Source organism: Falco biarmicus, chromosome Z (genome assembly GCF_023638135.1).
Source record: "Falco biarmicus isolate bFalBia1 chromosome Z, bFalBia1.pri, whole genome shotgun sequence".
Classification (NCBI taxonomy): Eukaryota; Metazoa; Chordata; class Aves; order Falconiformes; family Falconidae; genus Falco; species Falco biarmicus.
In genome coordinates, this window is record NC_079311.1 from 66,801,553 (window position 1) to 66,824,053 (window position 22,501).

At 40.3% G+C, this 22,501-nt stretch overlaps 1 protein-coding gene and 1 long non-coding RNA gene across 2 annotated transcripts in view; one reads left to right on the top strand and one right to left on the bottom strand.

Annotated features, from left to right (window-relative positions):
- LOC130142902 (chondroitin sulfate proteoglycan 4-like) overlaps window positions 1-16,822 on the top strand; it is a 44,427-nt gene extending 27,605 nt beyond the window's left edge. Inside the window, exons 7-10 of the mRNA XM_056325372.1 lie at window positions 2,317-2,448; window positions 6,546-6,718; window positions 10,474-10,657; window positions 11,153-16,822. Coding sequence (XP_056181347.1) covers window positions 2,317-2,448; window positions 6,546-6,718; window positions 10,474-10,657; window positions 11,153-13,203 — 2,540 coding nt within the window. The 3' untranslated portion in view covers window positions 13,204-16,822. The remainder of the gene's footprint in view (window positions 1-2,316; window positions 2,449-6,545; window positions 6,719-10,473; window positions 10,658-11,152) is intronic.
- LOC130142903 (uncharacterized) lies at window positions 16,096-19,276 on the bottom strand. The gene is made up of 2 exons (XR_008819562.1): window positions 19,074-19,276; window positions 16,096-17,495 (listed from the first exon to the last, which is right to left on the bottom strand). It is a non-coding gene; the product is annotated as an uncharacterized LOC130142903 (long non-coding RNA).
- Between the last annotated feature and the right edge of the window lie 3,225 nt (window positions 19,277-22,501).

The window sequence follows — 22,501 nt, forward strand, 5'->3', positions numbered from 1 at the left end:
AAGTGAATCTTAATACAAGTGAAAAGAATAGCAATTTTCATTTTCCAGTGAGTGGGAGTGTGGGTTGTATAGTAAATCTGAAAAGTAGAATTGCTCAGGTCATGTGTCAGCTCTTGCAGCTGCTCTGGCTCAGCCATCTGCTCAGACTCATGGCCTCTGGTGTTTAGGAAGTAGTTTGGACATGTTGCTTCTTTTCCTTTCTCAGTCTGTGGTTTTCTTTCCTCCTTCATCTTGGACTGTTGCTAGAATGTAGTTGTTACTTCCATTTTTTGCTTCCAGCCTTGTCCTGGGGCCTTTCCTTATCTGATTGCTTTCATCCAGCTTTTTACCCCTTTTTATCTTCAGCTGTTCTGACCATCATCTTGAGTTTTCTAGTGTGTGCTAGCTTCTTCGGCTCCTCCTGGGAAGTAACCCCACTTCATGTTCTCCACAGCTTGGTGTCTACCCTTCCTACTCACTCTAGCCCTTTCCCAAGGCAGCATCTTCTTGGCGGAGGCAGCCCTTCCATATCCTGGCTGCTCCTTGTGGCACCACAGATCTTTTACATCTGTACATAGCAGTGACTCCCCATCCTTGGGGTCCTTTGTATCGCCAAAGAAAGTACTACGGTACTTGGCTTTTATGCCTCTAACATTAGACCTCATTTCTCTTCATCTTTGTTCAGTCTTACATTGTGCTGCTTATTCTGTGCTGTGAGTTACAAATTTCTGTCTTTGTTCTCCTGTTTTCCCCTTAAATTTTGTGTTTGTTTCCTCTGTAGTCCCCAACTGTACTGTCACCAGCATAAATGCAGAAACAGGATATACATTCCCTTTTCTGTACTCCTCCTTCCGTGTGAGAATTCCTTCTCTTTTCCACCCTTGCTTCACTCCAGGGTGCTCCCATCCCACTTTCACAGTATGAGGCTTGCCCTTAAATCCTGCCAGTGTTTTCCTTCGAGGGGTACTGAATTGAACTCTTGTTGGTTCTGAAGCCTCAGGGTCTTTTCAGTGCAGTGTTTGCAATCCTCTTTCTGGGTCCTTTTTATCACCTCTGATCAGGTATGCCTTTAGAATTTATTTGTGACAAAATAATATGTGCTCCACCCAAGCAGCACTTCAGGATTTAATCCTGTTCCTGACTCTGCCAATGACAAAATGTCTGTATCAGTTGGGCAGTTGCCCTGCATTAGCCAAAAAACCAAAGTAAGGCTAAGTAAGCCTTTTTTTTTTTTTTTTTCCCCAACCTGAGGTAAATAATAGACTCCTCAATGCCTTTTTACATGTGCAACTACTTGTGCATCTTCCATCAGAGAATAGAAGCTTTTAAAATAAAAACAATATGACCTGATCTTCTAGAGCTGCCTCGGTGCCAGGCTGGATATAAGAGCATTGCCTAGGGGATTTAACTTTAATCTCAACCCACGTTCGATTCCTCTGATATGTTAATTTCTAATGAGGCAAGGAGTGCTGGTCTTTATATGAAAGTACATGGAATCCCTCTCACTTTCAGGATATATATTCATGTAGCAATTCTCATTGCTAAATTGGGCAAAGCAAGTAGAAGAGCAGTGATAACTGTTTGCAACAGTTAATGTTTCCATTTCTCATTCTCTCTTTTTACCTAATTAAGCTGGGGAGCCTCTACTTAAAGCAGTAAGTCAGTACCGAGAGGTGGATTTTTACAGCAATCCACTCAGACTTGTGGAGGTATTTTGCTATCGCTCATGCCAAAGTACACGCAGATCCTAAGATTAAAGAAAAAAATGTGCAAGTACACATAACCTCTGAAATAGTTTAAGCTGTGACAACATAACGCTGTTCAGCAAAGCTGAAGCAGAGTGAAGAGGTGAAGGAAACAACCTGAGAGTTGATTCAATCTTTCAAACGTAAATGAAAATGAAAGAACATTCTACTTGTTTTTCTCACCAGATTCCTTCTTTGCCAAAATATGACTGCTTAAGTGCTCCTTAGGGTCACTCCTAAGATGGAAAAGGAATAGGAAATCTGGGTGTTGTTGTCTCCCCAAGTTTAACTTGGTTTTCGGCTCTACCAGGGTCAGTGAAGAAAGAATGTGCACTCTGCTGATTTACATCTAAGGGATGTCTGGCCTTGAGTGTGAACAACAGCCAGTAGTTTTTCCTTGGGAAGGTGTTCTCTGCATTATTACTTTATTTAATTCTAATTAAGGTAAGAGGTACTGACCAAAAATTGCTTCAGGATGTCTTTGGATATATTTCACTGTAGCCAGGAGAAAAAGGGGTCCATTGTATGTTTGTGTGTTTTGGATGACAAATGGAATAAGACAAGAATAAATTTACATTTTTATTTTCTACAGGAGCGATGTCTGGAAGCTTCAACTTCCAGGTAACAGACGGTTTGAACTCTGCACCTCGACAGACTTTCAGCATCACAGCTCAGATGCTTGTCATTAGCCTTGAAGTGAACAAAGGCCTTGGAGTCTTTCCAGGTCTGTTTTTAAAGGTTATTGTGACTTTGTCTACTTGGAAGAATTACATAATATATAGTTATTTGTCAGATAGCTAGTTGGCTAAAGTAAAGAAAACTGTACCTAGGAACATCTCTCTGTCTTGATTTTCAAAAGAACAGTTATGTTTTCTCAAACAACATATGGCTTTATTGTTTTATAGTCTTTAATTTTTTGATATATGCATATGCTTGGAGTCATGGAAATTGGCAGTGAAATAAATAAGCGCAGTGTGACGATAACAGTGTCTGCCTAGACTCTGAACATTCCCCATTCAGATTTGTTTAAAACTCTATATTAATGTATTTAGAGGTGTCTTAGCTGGTTGTGATTTTGCCTGGTAAAAGCAAAAGTGAAGCTTGTGTCCATGGGATTCTGAATAGCACACGTAAGTTTGCCAGATTGCTAGTTTGCTTTCTTATTGTTTGAGCTGAGTTACAGAGAGCAGGACAGACTCACTGATGAATCAGAAGAACTGAAAGCTTTGGTTTGTATTTGTGTGTTTCAAACTAGTTGGATCAGCAGCTGAGTATCTTCTTAATGAAATCCCAGCCCTGTAGGAGCTGATGTGTTAAGAGTCTCACCAGAGCCGTTTACTGCTTTGCATTGGCAAGAGTAATTCCTCATTGAGTTAGTAATCTAACATTAATTATAGGATTAAAGGTGAAATTAAGATTAGTCTTCTCTCAGCCATGTCTTGCATCACACTTCTGTTTGTGCTACCTTCTTTTTGGTCTAAACATGATCTGTACAGCCAGAGAGAGAATGAGAATTGGTAAAGCTTTATAGGTATTACATTGTACCTTAATTTATTAATTTGATACAGAAGGAGAAGACTTTAGCTTCTTAAACTTCCTGAATATAAGCAGCATAAACAAAGGCTTGCAACAAAAGCCACTTAAACACAGGCAACAAAAAATGAGATTGCAGTGGCATGATCTTCTACTTCAGTCAATATAAATGGGATTCACATAAATCCACTTACAGAGTTTATTAATCTGGGATTTTGGTGTGTAAGGTTGCCTCAGGCACAGGGGTTTACAGGAGTTCTATCTTAAGACAGAGATAATTGTAAGAAGAGTGTGCCTGGTACTTCCATGGAGGGCAAAGTCTCCAGACTGTCAATCTGTTCTCTAGTTTGCAAAATACAGTATTTCTTTCAGCACTGCAATCTGTATTCATCTAAGCCTAGAGTTTTTATTGAATTCTTGCTTACTTTGGGTTGGCAAAATTCCTTTTTGGTGTTAGAATACCAGCTTTTTCACCCATTCTCTTTATGATGCTTTTAAAAGATGTTCTGGAGCTGTATGGGTTTCAGCCGTACTTGCTTATCATGAAATTACTATTACAACAATGATGGTGCCAAATGGTTAATACACATAAAAACAATAGCCAGTGTCCTGTTATATTTTATAGCACTGGAGGAAAAGTTAATTTTGAGACAACTTGAACAATCTTCTCTTTAGAGAAGTAAAAATTGAATGTATCTTGAAGAATTTGGTATTTCTTCATGACTGGGTGTAAACTGTTCTCTTAAGCATATTGTTCTGCAATTTTATAAGAGCATATACTGCTGTTTTCTTCTGTGTTGGATATACCAGATTTGTTTATACAATTTATGGACTTTTTTTGTTCAACAGAAGCTTGTTTTATTCAATGTGCTAAGTAAATTGACTACAAGATATATGAGTTTTTTCTTACACATGCTAGATACCTACCATGTGGAAATTTGCTGTCTTCAGGGAAGCAGTTACTCAAAGAATGAATGACCCGAGTAGCTCTTTGAGAAGAAGAGGCAGCCTGCCTTCTAGGTTTTTGGAGGCAGAGCTGTCTAAGCAGTCCATAGATGAGATGATTCATAACTGTTTAACAGTGATAGGCAGAATACTCATGCCAAAGCACTTTCCAAATCTTAAATGTAGACAGTAAAAATTAACACCATAATTATTACATACCACTGATGGCCTTATGCTGTTGCGTTTTACTTGTATGGATAAGCTTGGACACACTTTACAGCACCCATCCTTGTGTGTCTTCCTCCCCTATCTCTGCCTCTTTCTCCTGTGTTTGGGTGGGGTTGGTTTTGCAACAGCTCTGTTCCTGCCTGTGGGAGCAAGCAGACAGTGTGCGCGCTTCCCTTCCCTTTCCTTCACCTAGTCTGTGGCTGGCAAATAACCTTCTTCTTCTCCCTGTTGAGGTGCTGGGCCAGAGCAGAACAACTGTGAGTGCTGGAAAAGGTTCTGATGTCTCAGGACAAAAGTGGGTGAAGGAGGAGGTTATGTTTGGGGAAAGATCCCATTTTACAGGAAAGCATGAGTGACTTTACTGTCCGTGGCCCAAGACTGTATTTCAGCCTGTGCTGTGAGATCAAGTCTACTAGGAATAGACAGGGACTTTGTGGCCCCCATGTCCCTGCACTGTGATGGTGGTGGTGTGGTAATCTGGTACACTTATGAAAAACTGGAGTGGTAACTTCCATTGCTACAGTGTGATCATATTTGACAGTTACTCCGTCTTACTCTGTTATAGCAATGAGACCTGATTTGCATAAGTAAGAGATTATTGAGAAATAACTGAGTTTGCAGATACACGTGGTCTGATTAGCTGTTGCTTTCAGTTCTATGTTCCTGACCACATCTGCTGTACACGCAACACAAGGTCATGCTTCCCTCTTTGTCACACAAAAAAGGGAAGAGAGAGGAAGAGAAGGGAGACTTCTTGAATTAGACAGAGTATGGGAGAATTTTACTAGACCTGAGGAACTGCTTCACTCTTCAGAGCAGTATGGACAGAGAGGCAGGGGAAAGCAGGCAGAGCCAGAAGTTCTCTTCATTATAACTTTGTTTCAAAGTAGATAGGGTTTGAACCAGGGCACAACTACATGTGAACAGGCCGAATCCTGGCATTACTAATGGCTTTGCAGAACATCCCCATTTTTCAGTTTCCTTACCATACTTTTCTTCTGAATATTATAGCACGAACATTTATTTTGTGTTAATTCCTGTGTAAACATTATGCTTTATTGAATATGTATTGATAATTCAGACTTCAGGGATATATACAGCTAGTATCTGAAGTTATGTATTGCAACCTGTAAAAGCTTGTTGCTCAAGAAAGAAGGAAAATTTTAAACATGAGGTAGAAGTGGGGATGGGGAATAGGATTATATGAATCTAGTGCTCCTCCAAGAGTATCATTAATCGTGAGATTTAGGTTACTGAGTGTGTACCATGAAACAGTGCATCAAGAAGAAGCCAAGTAAAAACTCTTTTTTCTTTTAGGAAATTACTAGGTTTGATTTTGTCACAGCTATGTCAAAAATAGTTTTGGTTTGACTAAATGCCAGAAGGGTCTTTATAAATCTTTACAATATTTAAGCCAGACATTACTGGTGGTGTGGTGCTATGTATTAAAAGGATTTTGTTACCCCTTAGTCCCTGTCCATCTTAATAATACATTATTTCAGTTCAGGCCGTTATTTCTGCTGTGTGATGCTCCTCCTAGTTTGTTTAAACCAGTATTTATTTTTTAATTTCATTTAATGAAAATCATCTTTCATATCAATAAAGTGTGGTTCAAGCTTCTGGTAATAATTGATTTTAGTTTGTGTGTTCACTAGAAACTTTGCTGTGTTAAGGCTTCTTTCTGCCAAGTCACCCTGCCTTCTGTGGGCAGCTGGGATTACCAAAAACATTAACAATGGTGACTTCAGCTGGAGTCTGAATTCAGTTCTAGACATGTAATATAGGAGCAGGGCTCTTTATACATGCTCTATTCCTTACCTTGGGTTGTTTTTGCAAAAGCTAGTATTTAGGGATTACGTGTCCTGAAGAGAGCTGCATTTTTAAAATTTGTAAAACAAATGTGCATTCTACTGATGGGCTTTTTGATTGAAAAAGCTGTAGAAGAGTTGTAACTGGAAGATAACCAGAAAAAGAGGTAAATCTGCTGATCATGTAAAATGTTTTTAAAATGCTAAGTAGAATACCTAGATGAGAGGGTGGATTGTGCGTACAAAACATAGCTTTTGGGAAAAATTGCTGTTGCAAATATATGTTATTACAATTGACATTTTTTAGGTTTCAGGAAACCTATTTCACGACACGATCTGAAAGCTGTAACCAATGATGTGACCAATGCAGGAAACAGAACTATAACTTTTATGATTGTAACTTCCCCAAAACTTGGAAGGCTGATCAGAGTAAATTCTGATAATACTACTCAGGAAATCCTCAGTTTTACGCAGTCTATGGTAAGCATTTACTTTATAATAAATAGTTCAGGGGTAGATTGTTATTTCAAAGGGCATCTCAGTTGCTTGTTCTTCGTTGGATCCATTTATATCTGTTAAGTAAGCAGGCATATGTGATCCATCAGTGCATGTCACTAATTATCTGGCATCTAGTAATGAATGCAAGAGGAGCTTTTGTTCCCCTCTACTTGGATACTACAGGGCCTTGGCAATTTCCACTGTTCTGCTTGTAACAGTATTTTTCAAGAAGAGCTGTTCTGGTGCCATTAACCAGCAGTCCAAGGTTGGAAGCCATTAGTTTTTGGCAGGAGTAGCCTTTTGCTCTATGAAAAGTCCAAGTATCAGACACATTTCAGCTGTACGCAGCCCTCATGGGTGTCCCCAAGAGGACTTTTATTGACTTGACTGGCTGCGATATTAAGTGTTTAAAGAATCTTAACTGTGATACAGGGTCTCATACTTGAATGACTAAAACATGGCAGCTCATGTAACTTGATGGAAAACATTCTTTTGCATCTGAAAAGAAATTACTTACGTCTGTATGCAGAATCTGAACACAACTGTGTGCGCTGCATGCACTAAGTTATTCTCAGAAAATCTAAGCCGGGGAGATAAAAGGAGCTCAATCTTTTGACTTGGCTGGAGGAAAAGTTAAGAGATAATTTGGTCTTGATATATGCTTACAGATTTTAAAAGTGGCAGTTTGATTTAGTGTATGAAGGAATGAGAAAGTTTATTGACCAAAAATAAAAACTTGACCAATAAAACCTGGAAAAAAGATTGACATTTTTATTAGTTGTCCTCAGATTTTGAAAAAACCTGACCAAGGACTGTGGTGGGGTGAATCTTCACTTGAACTTTATAAATCAAGATGAACACAGAATATATAATCATAAAACTGTGTTCTAATCCTATTATGTTATTGGTTTTGTTGCAATAGTTGCTGTGTTTTGCCTTGCATTATGAAGGAGATGAACTGTTTAATGATACTGTTCCCTTCTGTTTCTAAAATATGTGATTTTTATGAGCATTAGATGAAACAGTTAAGCATGTCAGACAGAAAATCTTTCAGCTAAGGTTTTGAAGTGTTACTGTTTTTGCTATGGATATGATCTTTACATACGTTTATCAGACAGTGCCATGTCAGAACATGCTGCGTATTCTCTATAGCTTCAGTTCTTACTAATGTATAGCTAACTTTCCTTTGAACTTTGTAAATTGTGTAAGAATTTGAGCTGTAATAACATGTATGCCTTTCTTCTCTGTCAGAAGCATTTGTATTGGCCATTTTCACTTCAAACAATAGAGCTAAGTGACTTACTGCAGGTAGAATTAAAGTATTCTAACCAGCTTGCTATTTATTATGGTAGAGAATGAGGTATAATGGAGAGAAAAGAGATACTAAAGAAACTTTCATGGTCTAGCCTGTTGTAGCCATGTGAAGTTAAGTATCAGTGAGAAAATGGCGTTGATATTGTAAACACTGTATATTCCTCATATAGTGGAAAATAAGATATTAAATTTCTGTTTGTTATTAAGAAGATTGTAAACCTGATTTTAATTGAAAATATTTTGCGTTAGTTTAGTTCTATGGGTTTTCATTGATTTCATTCTGTGTTATGGAACTTGAAATTTCACTTCTGTAAAGTACTGTGCAGCTAGCTTATAAAAGCAGTTGGCAGTTTTGGTATGGTTCTGAACTCTTCCCTGTTCCCTGTGGTTTATTGCTTTGTTGCTAAAGAAAAAAAGGAAAAAAAAAAAAAAGAATTGAAATCACTATTGCTTTCATTCCAAGAATTTTTTTTTTTCATGGACAATTGTTGTTCAGCCAATACAAGAAAATTAGTTGCATATTAAACACACTTGAATAACCCAGTAGTTTTTGACATTATATTTTTTTTTCTCTGCCAGTACTTTCTATAGTATTTTAGAAGTATTCTCATCTTGCAGCAAGCCACAGCTTCTTCATTATAGTTGAAGTAATTACAGAGGTAAACAAAGAAATCCTCACCAATTCCATTGTCTTCTCAGCCCAGATATTAGCATGGGTTTGCAATTGAAAAAAAAGAAATAACCCTATTAAGATTGATACTAAATGCCATTGAATATAAGGGTGCATATTGTGCCTGTTCTTGTTACAAAAATTTTCTTACTCCAAACTGAGGTCCTAGAGGCATGCTTTGGAAAGTTATCTTGAACCAACATATCCTTTTAATATCAGTTTTGTTTGTTTTGTCCTACAATAGCCGTTAAGAATTAAATCAATATAGGGAAGGCATAAACCTGGAGATGTGCATATGGGCTTTTACAACATCAGTCTGAATGTTTTATATAATAAGATGCAATGGTTTTGAGGCTGCTGAGAAAACCGACCCTGAAAGCCCTGTTTCCCTGTTGATCTCAATAGGGGCTCTTGCAGTAATTTCAGGATTAACACTCTGTAGTCTCAGCTCAGATTCTATACTGCTAAAATGATTCATCTGTGATAGAAGCAGGGGCTTTTTTGTTTTCTTTTTTTCACGCTTCCAAGTATATGTGATAGGAATGTGTGCTAATGAGTTCCTCCAGGGTGTTTGCATATTCTGTAGAGTAAGTTACAAACAGTAAACTTAGAACTAGCACCATCTCAGACAGGGATCTCTCTGGCAATTAAAAACAAACACATGCAAGCCAGGTAAGTAGTTGCCTGGGACCTTGCCAAGGATTTAATAGATATAGCTGTCTTCTCTCCAGGCCACTGAAGGCACTGACAGGCAGACCAGACACCAAATTTACTGGATGAGATTCAAGTCCTCTTGACTTGCAGTTATTAGAAATCCTGTTGCATCTTCAATGTATTATGATCAATGTATTGATCTTAAAAGTTTGGCTGTTTCAACTGATGAGAATCCCAGTCTGAAAACTGCCTTTTGCTTTGGAGCCTAAAGAGATAAATGGTTGTATATTGTATAAGCATGTGTTTTTCTGATGATTTACTGCAGTATTTTGCAGTACTTTGAAGTTTACATTCTCATGGTGGGACTGATAGGATTCTCTTGAGTATGATGACCTGCAAGGTCAGTAAAGGCAGGTATAGGACAAGCCAGGTTCCCTCCTGTCTCGTAGGAATCCCTTTCTTGCTGTGAGGTGGTAGAAATTTTCCACTAAGGAACTCCATCAGCAATTTGGTTGTAAATGGGAGTATATTTCAATGGTCATTGCACCTCTTTCTGATTTCTGTAGTCTCTTACCAAGTATCTGTTGACATTCAACATGAAATACCTGCATCAAAGTCCTTGTCAAGCCTTCAGGCTTTCATATGCTTTTTCAGGACAGTGAGGCCCACTGGTATCCTTATAATGAAAAGTGATAGAATGAGAGCAGATGGCCTCAAGTTGCACCAGGGGAGGTTTAGATTGGATATTAGGAAAAAATTCTTTACCAAAAGGGTGGTCAAGCAGTGGAACAGGCTGCCCAGGGAAGTGGTTGAGTCACCATCCCTGGAGGTATTTAAAAGACGTGTAAATGTGGTGCTTAGGGCCATGGTTTAGTGTTGGACTTGGCAGTGTTAGGTTAGTGTTAGGTCTGACTTGATGATCTTAAAGGTCTTTTCCAACCCGAATGATTCTATGATTCTATATACTGTGCATGGACTAAGGAACAAAGGCCTCTCTTGAACAATGTTCTTAAGATATTTTTTTTTTCTTCTATCCCCATACTTCTGTGTTTAAAATTATTGTCTTGTTATACTTGTGGCTTTTCTTTACCTGAAACAGGTGGATGAAGGTGTGGTCATGTATGAGCACTTACATGCCGAGACAGCTGATTGGACTACAGAAGATTTCTTTACATTTACTGTCTCCTCTCCACCGTCAGCTCTGGACCTCCAGGTGTTCCATATTGTCATTTCATATGAAATTACCCGGCATGATGGGAACAGTCGTCTTCTGGCAAATACAGGTAAAGATGCTGTACTGTTTGGTCTCCAAATTGTTTCTGATCTGTCAAGATTCCAGTGAACAAATGTGAAAAAACAAAGGCTACTTTCTCTTCAGTGTAACATATGATGAGAATACTTCTGTCACAGTGTATAGTGTAGATAGCAGCTTGGAAAACTGCATCACTACATCTTTAAAAATGAGATGAGCTACCTGTGTTTGACCCTTCCTACGGCTGTAGTGAGTATTCTTCATTTTGCTGTAACGGTAGATGAAAACAATGTCAGAAGCTATAAGATACTGATATTTCTTTAATTTGAATGTATGTGTTAGTAGAAAGTCTTGTCTCATATATGACTTTATTTTAAAACCAGTGGTAATATATTTTTAGCCATGACATGTGGAAATCTAGGATACCATGAAGGAAAAACTTTTCTGAGCATCAGTGTTTGATTTCTGATTTCTGAAACAGTGCATCTATAGTTGATTTCTAAGATTCCCTTTTCCTTTCTGCTAGGTGCCATAGTCCAGGAAGGAGATAGAGTGTTAATCAACAAAACAAATTTAGATGCTTCAAATCTATTGATTAAGCTACCTGAGATACAGCGCTCCATGTATGAAGTTTGGTATCAAGTTGTATCTTTACCCCAACATGGCATGATTTTTGTTGGAGAAAGAAATGTCACCGAAGAAAACCCTAAATTCTCCCAGTACATGCTGAACAAATTTGGAATCGTGTACGTACATGATGATTCTGAGTCGCGTTATGACAATTTCACTTTTGCTGTTTGGTTAAACCTGAAGAGCAAGCCTGCAACAAAGCCCCATAGTGAAGTTTTAGAGGAGATGTTTAATATCACTGTTGTTCCAGTGAATGACCAAGCTCCAGAACTGAAGACTAAAGGGCTGCACTTGAAAGTCCTGCAGGGAGATGTGTCAGTGCTGGGGTCAGAGAGTCTGAAAGTTGAAGACCTAGATAATGCCCCAGCCGAGCTCAAATACACCATTGTTAGCAACCCAAATAATGGTTATTTAGCAATGAAAAGCAATCTCACTGTCTCTATAAAGGATTTCACACAAGCTGATGTTGACAGTGGTAAAGTTTGGTTTGTACAGGATGGAAGTTCATCTTCTGGGGTGTTTTATTTCAGCGTGAGTGATGGTAAACATCGCCCTTTATACAAACTATTCAGTCTTGAAGTCACACCAGTTGCTCTTGTCCTGGTCAACCTTACCGATGTTGCACTTCTGCAGGGCCAGACATCTGTCACTATTACTAATGTTCAGCTTTCAGCTGTCACAAATGGAAAAAGCACTAATATCATGTATGAAATAACGCAGCCACTCAAATATGGGCACCTGATGATTGGAAATGAACAGGTTACTAAATTTGAGCAGGCAGATTTGTACTCAGGAAGGCTGTCTTACCACCTGACAAATCTCGCTGCGTCCAAAGAAGTACTGGAGTTTATGCTTTTCACTGCAGAAGGTAATCTAACAGGGCAAGTGCTGAACATCACAGTGAAGCCTTTAATACGAGTTGTACCTGACATGCAGATTTCAAATCAAGCAGCTTATAAATTCAGAAGCAGTGACCTGGATGCTTCTGAGCTAGCTAATTTGACAAATAGTAATCCTAGATTTGAAGTGTTAGTGCCCCCTTCTCATGGAAGGATTGTAAAGAAAAGGTTTGTGAGTGATGCAGTGTTCGAAGACACTCAGACATTCACCCAGGCTGACATTGACAGTGGTGTTGTGCTTCTAGACATAGATACAAATATGACAGGCACTGATGTGTTAAATGACTCATTCACTTTTATACTCAGGGCAGATGCTGTGCAGCCTGCTGTTGGACATTTTCGGTATTCTATTGTGCCACACGGTCGTTTACTTGTGCAAGATTTTACAACCGAAGTGCCTTTCCTAATGAGCACAACCACTTTAAAGATTCACACTACCTCAAAGGACGAGGCACCAGGCTTCTCTCAGAATGAAGAGCTCACAGTAGCACCACAGAAGACAGAACCAACCATGGGGTCAGGGCAGAATCACTGGGGAAATCTACATGGGGAAGGTCCATTGCTAAGTCTGGCAATGGGAACAAGTGGATCTGTGGGGACTAAGACCACAACCCAGGTTAATGCCAGGAGTCCCAGAGAGCAGGCAGGTGAGAGCAGCAAGCCTTGGTACGTCATTATTCCCTTGGTCCTGGTGTCTGTGCTACTCACTGTTGCTGTTACTTCTGTGTGCATTCTGCTAATGTGCCAGAAGAAGACGACAAAACCACTTGTCAAAAGCCAAGCAGATGCAGCTCTCGGTAGTCCAGATCAATGCCTGGAACAGAGCTTGACTGTACCTAGCGTTACAGTGACTCCTCTACTGAAGGGGGCTGAACAAAGTACAGCCTCAGCGTTCGTGTCAGTAAGACACGAACAGCTGCTTTCTGCAGTGGTTTCTCCAACTGCAGAATGGTCTCTGCAAAACGGCTGGTTAAACCTTGATCCTGAGATGATCCAGTATTGTCGAAAAACAAACCCAACTCTGAAGCACAATCAATACTGGGTGTAGTTATGGCCAATTTTGGTCACGCTAATTGATGTAATATGGCAAAGAGAGTATACATTGTTGCCATATGATTTGTTTTTTATTACACTTATTTATTATAGGTCAAATGATACACTGTTTGATAGATTAATACAAATAAATTGTGACATAATAAAAATCTTGCTGATTATGGTGGCCATAAAAAAGGATTTCCATTTGGTACTTAAGCAAAACTCCCACTTAGTTCCATGCAGGATTTGACCCCATAGATTTTGAGTGTGCCCTGTGTATGCAGTACTTTTTATTTCCCATGATGGGTAAAACAGAATGTTCTGTCATGGATTATATGTTTTTAATATAATCACTTTTTTTGAAGAACAAAGTTTTCTGTAAAGGTCTTGTATTTTTTCCTGAACCACCCCTTCTATGTGAAGAACTTTCAACTGTTTCTATAAAGTAATTGCCAAGGTGCTAGTGTCAATAATGTCATTTTGACCCGAAGGCTGTTTGGAGGCTGGTACTAAAGAAACAAAGCTGTGATTATTTTGTCAGGTGTTCATCCAAGTGGCTGAGCTGGAAATCTACAGTTCAGCTCAGCAACAATAGTACAGCAATGACAGTATAAAATGATTCTGGTAAAATACTGTTGGTGCAAGACATTTGTTCTTTTGTTTATCTTTTTCCTCATTTGATACTGAACTCTAGCCTTTAACGTCTGCAGATAAAATACATCCATGACCTCTAATCCACGTGGCAAAAACTGTAATTCTGCCAGTTAGCCTGTCTGCTGAATTATCTTTAGGCTTAGGTTATGTCTGGAAGTGTATATCAAAATTTCCTGCTCCTGACAAAGGGCTAAATTCTGCCTTCAGCAGACCAAACACAACTCTCTGGACTTGGGATGTTCAAGGAGATGGCAGTAGAATCAAGCATTCTGCTGCATACTGCTGTGTGTTGTGGAGCTACTGACAAACTGCTTCTGAAGTTTCACGACTTGCCCTTCATCTCCCAGAGTACTGAACACATGTACCTTACACGCTATGACAAGTACTACCTACTCTAATTTTACTCTGGTGGTAAATTGTGCAATAATTTCCTTGCAAAGGGTATGCATTTTTGTACTTTTGGAAAACCAAGCTCAATAGTGATGAGCAGTCTCTGGTTAAGGTCCAGTCTTTCTTCCACTGAGGACAACAGCTATTGACTTCATAGAATGAACTAACTTCAAGTGCAGTGATCTTAACCAGTCTCTTACTAACCACTGAACTTCTCATCTTTTTTTGTACTTTTGTATTGTTACAGATTCCAGTTAGCTTCTCTGTAAAAACACCATGGTCAGTGTAAGGATGCAGTCTCAGCACTGCACTCAGTTAACACTGAAATATGTTTTTTGTTTGAGCCTAGGTACTGCATTTTTTACTTTTATAGAATGGATGTATGGCCTCAACATCCTTGGTGCTATTCATTTCACACTACTTTGTTTTGGATTTTTTTTTGTTGTTATTGATGATGACTGTCTGTGTTCCTGTCATTTATATATTTCAATGATGGGAAATTTTCACTAGTGAGGAGGGCCACACTAAGTCTCTGTTTACTGCTGTGTTCTGGGAACTAAACGCAGGAGCAGTGGAGGAAGTCTTTCTCATCTTTGTGACCTCTGCCATGGTCAGCTGTGATTGTGGTGCGTTTTGAGGCAATGCATTTTTCAGAGTACACTTCAAGGAGAGCAGTCTGTGTCAGTGGAAAATATGCAAGTCACATCTTCAGCTAGTCAAGCTGGTGATCACTAGAGACTAGAGATTTGAACCCTTTATATGCTCAAAGTAAAATGTATTTGAACCCTGATACACAGTTTTTATTTCTCTGTCGTTTCCATTTTTCCCTGATGCCATCATGAGCAGGTTTGAATTCCAAGCAGTGCAGTCAGTGTAAAAGGCTGGGATGTTCAGGTGTCCCAGGTGGACTGGTACAGATCTGCATTGTTTTTAGAAACTCTTAGCCAGAGAGGTGGTGCAGCCAGCCATTGCAGGGACACCCCGGCATCCTTTGTGGAGGTGCAGCTCTGTGTCTCTTGCCATTTCCTGAGACCTCTTCTACTAACACCAAGGAGACAGCAGCTTCCTCCAGATCCCAGCTGTCAGCTACCGCCTGCCTCCAATGCCTTCTAGCCTGTAGCAGGAACCTGGTCCCTTTACACTTCCTCCAAGGTCTCATCCAAGGAGTAAAGAATTATAATTCCAGCAGTTTCCTGACACTTAAAGGATCCTGTCTTGCAATTCCCTACCACTGAGACCTTCCTCTCAACAGCAAAAGAGGCATCGTTCTCCAGTACTTACTGGGAGGTGAAGCATTATGCCTCCAATTTGGTACCAAAATATTGCAGTGCTGAAATCTGCTGGAGTCCAGTGACAAAATCCATGCTGTGGACCTGTGACAGGCTGAACAGAAATATGGAAGTGAAATGTGTTTGCAAATGTATTGCAAAGACAGATGTGCCCAAAGTTGTGGTGCTCTGTGTGCAGTGGTGATGGAACACAGGGCTACTGTAGTGCTGGCAATGGTGAAAAATGAGACACAGGAGCGACTGAGTCATAAAAACAGCAATGCAATTAGAACTCCACGATTGAATGGGCTTTCCTGAGTTTCTGCATTTGCATGGTCTGATGAAGAAATCATACATGAAAAATGTAGAAGTGTGGTAGAATTTGTGCTGGCTGTTTTGGCTTCAGCATAATGGGCTGAACTCTTGCTCTCTGTTTCCAAAATGCTTGTGGCTGACAATAGATGTCCATTTCCAGTAGGTCAGGCATTATGGAATTGTATTTTGAGCATTGGGCTGAATTTGTAAAGCATTGAGGGGGTTTTTTTGGTGTTTTGGGTTTGTGGGTTTTTAGGTTTGGTATTTTTTTTAATATATATATATATATATAAAAACAGCCCAGATGCCTAATTCATCAGTGAAATGTGCCAGCATTCAGTTTTCTCCCTAGTGATAACAAACATAAGAAATGCCTGCCATATTATGGAATGTTTTTAATGAGAACTTTATATGGATGTAAGTATATGTGTCAGTGATTACCAGGTTTCATATAAAATACAGAGGTAATATTGTAACTGATAACTATGTATGGATTTTGCTTTAATCTCCTGATTACCTGCCCTGCATCCCCAGTCAAAACAAAATAAATCTGGTTGCGTTTGTGTATGCTTTCCCTGTGGACAATACAGAATAGTTTCTGGCAGAGGACAGTTCATCTTGGTCCTACAGAGATACTTAATATAGGTGAGAGGAGTCACCTCTGGATGAGCTGAGGTCAGTGGCTTAGCTAAAAGTCCACCTTTGAGATGGTAGAAACTTGCTGGGATGAATCTCATCCTGGGTTTCCTAAGTCACAATCAATCTAGAAAATGCCCAAGAAAAACATTTTTTATTTATGCATTCTTTTTGTTTATACATAGTTTGTACTCAGGATCTGTTTTGTATTTTTTGGTTGTTTCACTTAACCTTGAAGTTGTGTGTTTTATTTAGGGAAGATGGGGTTTATGAAGGATGCCTTTTCTTACCAAATGGACTTCTAAATGGCAGCATGAAAGTGCCTTGAGAACATACACAGAATCAATAAATGGTTTTGTTTATAACCCACACACTTATGTTTTTGTGTTTTCTTAAAGACCTGTAAAGTACTGCAGTTGGTGCAGAAGCACAAGTTCCCACTGACAGTACCAGTGTTCTTCCAAGTTTCTGACATTTATTTTTTGAATTGGACTTGTGCTGAGATTGCTGTGCTGTACCCAGTGTTGTGCCTCTGACATAACACATATGGTTGGAATAGGAGAGACATCATGCATCTGCCTGGCTGTGTTGGGCACTTGCATGAACGTAACAGCAAAATAAATGCACTGCTCTGCACTTGCTCAGACAGGACTGGGTTTATTTCAGTAACTTTTCCTGTTTTTTAACTGTACATGCTTAGAAATAAAATACTAATTTTTTAAATGTTAATACATTAGTACTATGTGTCTTTGATTTTCATCTTGACCAAAAATATACACTCTCTCCAGCCGCACACCAAATGCATTGTTTGACCTGATTTTTGAGGTTTTGTTAATCAGAATGTAGTTGGTTTGTAGTTGTTCCTGTAACTTAAGATAAGGAACGTTTTTCTTGAGATGTCAGAAGTGCTGATGGGCTGGGGGAGCATCTTCCCCAGTGTGATGGCTCAGCATCCTGAGTGCAGAAATCTGTGTCAGCAGCAGCAGCAGTCACTCTTGGGGTCAGGTCCTCTTCCTGAAGCCCTCCTACAACTCAGAAAACACTGGTTTGGGAGGAAAAGAAAGTAGGACAGAAATGGTCATAAATCTTTTATGTCTTTCCTTTTATTAAAATGCTAGTAAGTGCCAGCTACAAATTTGCTGTAGTAGCCTATTACTACCTGCAAGGCGAAGTTCAGTAGTGAATCTGCTTATGTGTCCTGAGCTACAGCCCTCCGTCCTACTGCGCCATTTTTTTCAAGTCAGTCCTTGTGATGTTATGTTGAAGTACATTCTCTGGACATTTTTAAATGAGCTGAAAATAATTGTCCTGGCATATTGGATGGAAACTATTAATTTATCTTCCCTCATTTTAAGGTAAGTAATTCCTGCCAGAGCCTGCATATCCCAAATGTAGTCCCAGAACAAGATGTTCTTTCATTGCAACTGGTGAAATGCATAGTTTCACGTCTGTTTGCAGGGAGCCTCTGCTTGCTTTACTTGATTGTTTCCTCATTTCCAGTCTTGCTGCTTGGTTATTTTTGTTGTAATGCTTTGTACATGCTGGTACACTACTTAAACATGAAGTTGTTCGCAGACTGAAGCTTTAGCTGCAAAGCCTTTGTATGGCATCACAGTCATCAGTCTCATAAATTTGTTGGGGATAAGTGAAGACTGAGCAGATTGAGCATTGGTATAGGATGGTACCAAGCATCAGAACTTCGTCAATCTGTATTGTCCATCCCAGGTCCTATATGCTGCCAGGAATGCTGCAGTATAACCCTCTGTGAGACAAGCTGCCCATTTTCCTTCCCCCCAATTGCAGGTCGTAGGTTCATTTAGTCTTTCCTGTTTGCTAATTTCTGGGATTCTGAGATGTCTCTTTGGCAGTCCTTGGTTCGGGTGTGGGACCTGCCCTCAGAAGCCCAGTACTGTGCGTGCTGCTCAGGAGCCAGTGGGGTGGTAACAGTTGGTTGCCACTGGTCGGTGTTCTGGACCACTCTAATCTGAACCCACAAGTCACACATCAAGACACATTAATCCCATTTCATTTCACTGGCCACAGTGATGCCACAGCTTGGGAAGCAGGTGCTCGTTTCCCCAACACCCAGCTCAGCCGCAGCATGGACTGTGCCTGGCAGACCTTGGTCATTCGGCAGCTGATTTCATGTCATGCCGGGCTGTTCCAAAGACAGAGGGCAAGAGCCTCCGCTCTGCCCGGCCTCTCTGCAGCGCTTCAGCCATCAGGGAGAGGTCATCTCGTGCATCTTGATGAGTACAGCTGCAGAAGAAGGAATTGCACTCGGGGGCTGTTCAGTAGTGGAACTCTGCTCTGGTTTGATGAATTCCCCACTTCCACCCTGCTGGGAAATTCTCAGTCTGGCAGGTGTGAGCAGAGGGCAGTACTTTGATAAGAAACCCAGATGTACCCACATTCTGTTTTAGTTTTAACTTCCTTTTTTAAAAAAAAAAAACCCCACACCAAAACTTTCCTTTTAAAGAAACACAAACCCAGAACCATAATATATAAACATACACATAAATCCGAGCCTCTGCCAGGAGAAATATGATAGTTCAGCTGTAAACAGCGCATCACCTCCTGGGCGTTAGAGCTACAATCTATATAGGGTGGATGTACATACCTGAACGCAGCTTTGCTCATTACCTCAGAGACAGTTCATGTTGTTGTCAGTTGTGGATGTTGTAATTTTCTTCAAACAAGTCTGACTGCCTAGGAGATTTAATTGTCTCTGTTATGGGACTGTTACATGGTTTAATGCTCACTGGTCCCAGGTCACCAACACGTGTTTCTTTAGTTTATGGGGAAGTTCAATGAGAAGCCATTGCAGTACCCAGATTTTGGAACAGCAAGTTTCTAGTACTTCAAATGGCTGAAAGTCTTTGTAACTCCAGAGCTCTTGGACCTGTTAAGTGTATTTCAAGGAACAGTGTGGCTGCTTGGCAGCTTCTCCAACTTTTATTGCTTTGGGATAAATAAACCAACCCTGCTACATATGGTTAACTGTAGAATAGTTTAAAATAAAGAGCAAAATATATTTTGCCTTACCTTCTTCACACTTTTTCTGATAATGTGAGACATGGACCTTTTTTCTTTCTTAGCTATTGATATCATAAATGAAAGACAGCAAAAATGATGGCACTGGTTGGTTGTGCAGAGCCCACTGAGACTACGATCTAGCAAGCGAAGAGCAGCTGTAGCTGGAATTGTGTTAATGCTGTATGGGGAAATCATCCAACTGGTTACACTGACAGCACATGCTTAAGAAATACCAAAGGTGGATCTAGCAAGTATCTCAAGAAGGTATTTTATTTTCGTGTTTACAGTTTCCACAGAGGAACGGGAGTTGTTTTCCTATTAGGATATATTTATATTTACAAAGTAGTCCATTGAGCTCAAATTTTTGTCCAGTGGTAGAATGGATGACACAAATGACTAATAGCTTCCACACAAGCATGTGATTCAGAGAGGAGATGCCTGACTCAAAGTCTCTGCAATCTGCCTTCGAAGGTTCCTCAGGCACAGGGAACAGCATGGCCTTTCTTGCTTGTGGGGCAGGCACATAGGACTCCTACATCCTTTGAAAATAATACAGTGTTGGAAATGCAGACAGTTTTACAGTGGAACTGTAGCCTGAAGACTGGAAGTGACTTCTCTGTGCCAATTTGCTCCTCCAAATCTAGCTCAGAGGGATCCATCACAGGGTGTGTAATGGGAGCAGACACTTGGCACCAGGATGTTGCTCCGCATGTAAATCTGGTTTGTTGGCCATAGCCACTGATAAAAAGGAAGAATTATCTAGTGATCTCTTACACTCCAAGGTAAATCACAACAAGGACCTGGGTATCACCGCTCCTGCTTAGTTGATGACATACAACAGCATGTGTGAAACCTTCAACACTTCCAGTAGCTAAGAGTCCTGGCAGTGCCTGCTTTGACTAGGAGATACCGAAGTCAGACTGGGCATTCTTTGGGCTTGCCTTGGATTTACACTCTCCTCAGTGATGGAGTAGGGTGCCCCGGGCTGGCAGTTCAGGGTAATAAATCATCTGGGTCTAGCTAACACCTTGGCTGCGTTAATAAACTAAAATACATGTTTCCTTGCCACTGTGTTTGCAGACCCTGCATGCTCTGAGAAAAAGTGGGTGGTGGCAGGTAGGGATGGCGATGGGGGAATTCATATAATACCGGGGAAATCCAGGTTTAAACTCTTCCTTTCTGAGAAAGGTGTCCCCCTCCACTCCCAGAAGGGAGCCCACAGCTGTGAGTGGTAGGTACTCTTTGCAAAAATACCAAATGAACAAGGACAGAGAGACTAAACCATCATTTGGGGTGCTCTCCAGAGAACTAGGGTCAACACCACAGCAAATCAGGTAACTGCTCTGCCCTTTCCACTGCTGTGTGCAAAGAGCAGGGGAAAAAAGATGTTAATCTACAGGGGAACCTTCCGGCTTTCTGGGGAAAACAGCTGAGCTGGTTTAGCTGTTACCTGAGTCACTGACCAAGGAGTGCTGGGAGACTGTGCGGAGTGGGGACTGGCCCTGTCCTGCAGCCTGCAGCTGGGAACCAGCATCCCTTTCATTGTCCTTCCTGCTGGCTGGCTCAGCAGCTCCAGGTGCATTTCACTAGCTACTGTGAAAACGTATTTCAGATATCTAATACTCCTTTGTACTGTGTGGATGAGTTTGTGTGTCTAACTCACCAGCTTGAAATTTTTATTTTTAATATTTTTTACATAAAGCCACTGATTCCCAGCGTGTTGTTGTCTAAGCATTCAAAGCCTCTGGGACAAAGGCACTGCATAAATTTCCTTCTCCAGAGAGCTGCCCTTAGATGGTAATGACAAGGTTTTTTTCCTATTGTTTTACAACTTTGTATTTTCTTGTTTCAGTTCTCAGATAAACTGTCCCACAGAAGTCATATCATATCTTTCTCTAGTCTCAGGCAAAGCAAATTTTCTGACATTTTACTGTCACAGAGCAGTTACCCAACAGACACACTTTCCCATTGCTTTTGCAGCAACGCTTACTTTACAGGTTTTGATGAGTTATATTTATCTATGGCTGCTCTGTCTTGACAAGTGGTTTCCCTGTTGCTCCGGCTTCTGCTGTTATTCTAACATCCAATAAAAGAGCCCAGCTGGCAGCAGATGTGAATCTGCTATGGCAGAGGCTTTCTCAGATGTGTACAACATAAAAGCACACTCTTTCTTACAACCCATGCTGTTTTGGAACCACTTCACAAGAAGGTGTTTTGACTTGTTTTTAAAAATGCAGAAGACAGCCTTCACAGGACACTGCCCAAAGTTGCTGCCAAAGTAACTTCTATTAAATGCTGCTTTTGAGAGTGTAGGAGTAATAATATAAGGGTGCATGTTCAACTTCCAAATCACTTGTGATTTGCCATCAGGTTTCTCAGGTCAGAACATTTCAAAACTTGGTTCTGTATTCATCTGGAAGTGATACAAGCAGCTGCATGTGTCTAAGCGACAAATTGGTTAGGGACAATCTGCTAAGCACAAAGAAAGACCCTTCATCAAGTATAAATGAGAACGATGTTTAATAGGAAGTATAAAATTTTATCAGCTCAAATAATTCTTACAGTCTACATGTCATGTTTGACATCTTCTACGTACGGTAAGGATGGTGTGAGGTGATGGCTATGCATTGAGACATGTACAGAAGGTGTATTAGTATAATGCTGTCATCTCTTCATTGAGTTTTGTGGGGTCTCACGGAATTTCCCAGTGTCATGGCTTGTTGTTGTAAAACACCTAACCAAAATCACTGATGATCTGGCACTGAGCCCAGAAGTTACCAGTGGTATTCCTTTCCTTGTCCTTGTATGAACAAGGCGTTCATTTCTTTAACAGGAATCATTAGAAGATGAGGAGCAGCAAGATGAATGAAGTCTAGCTTCCCTTGGATGTCTGTTTCATAGGTGCTAGAGTCCTGCCCTTCCTCAGGTTCACCTTACCACACACCTTACACAGAAAACTTCAGTGCATCCTGTGGCCAATTTGGAGCTACATGTGGCTTGACAAACCAGCCA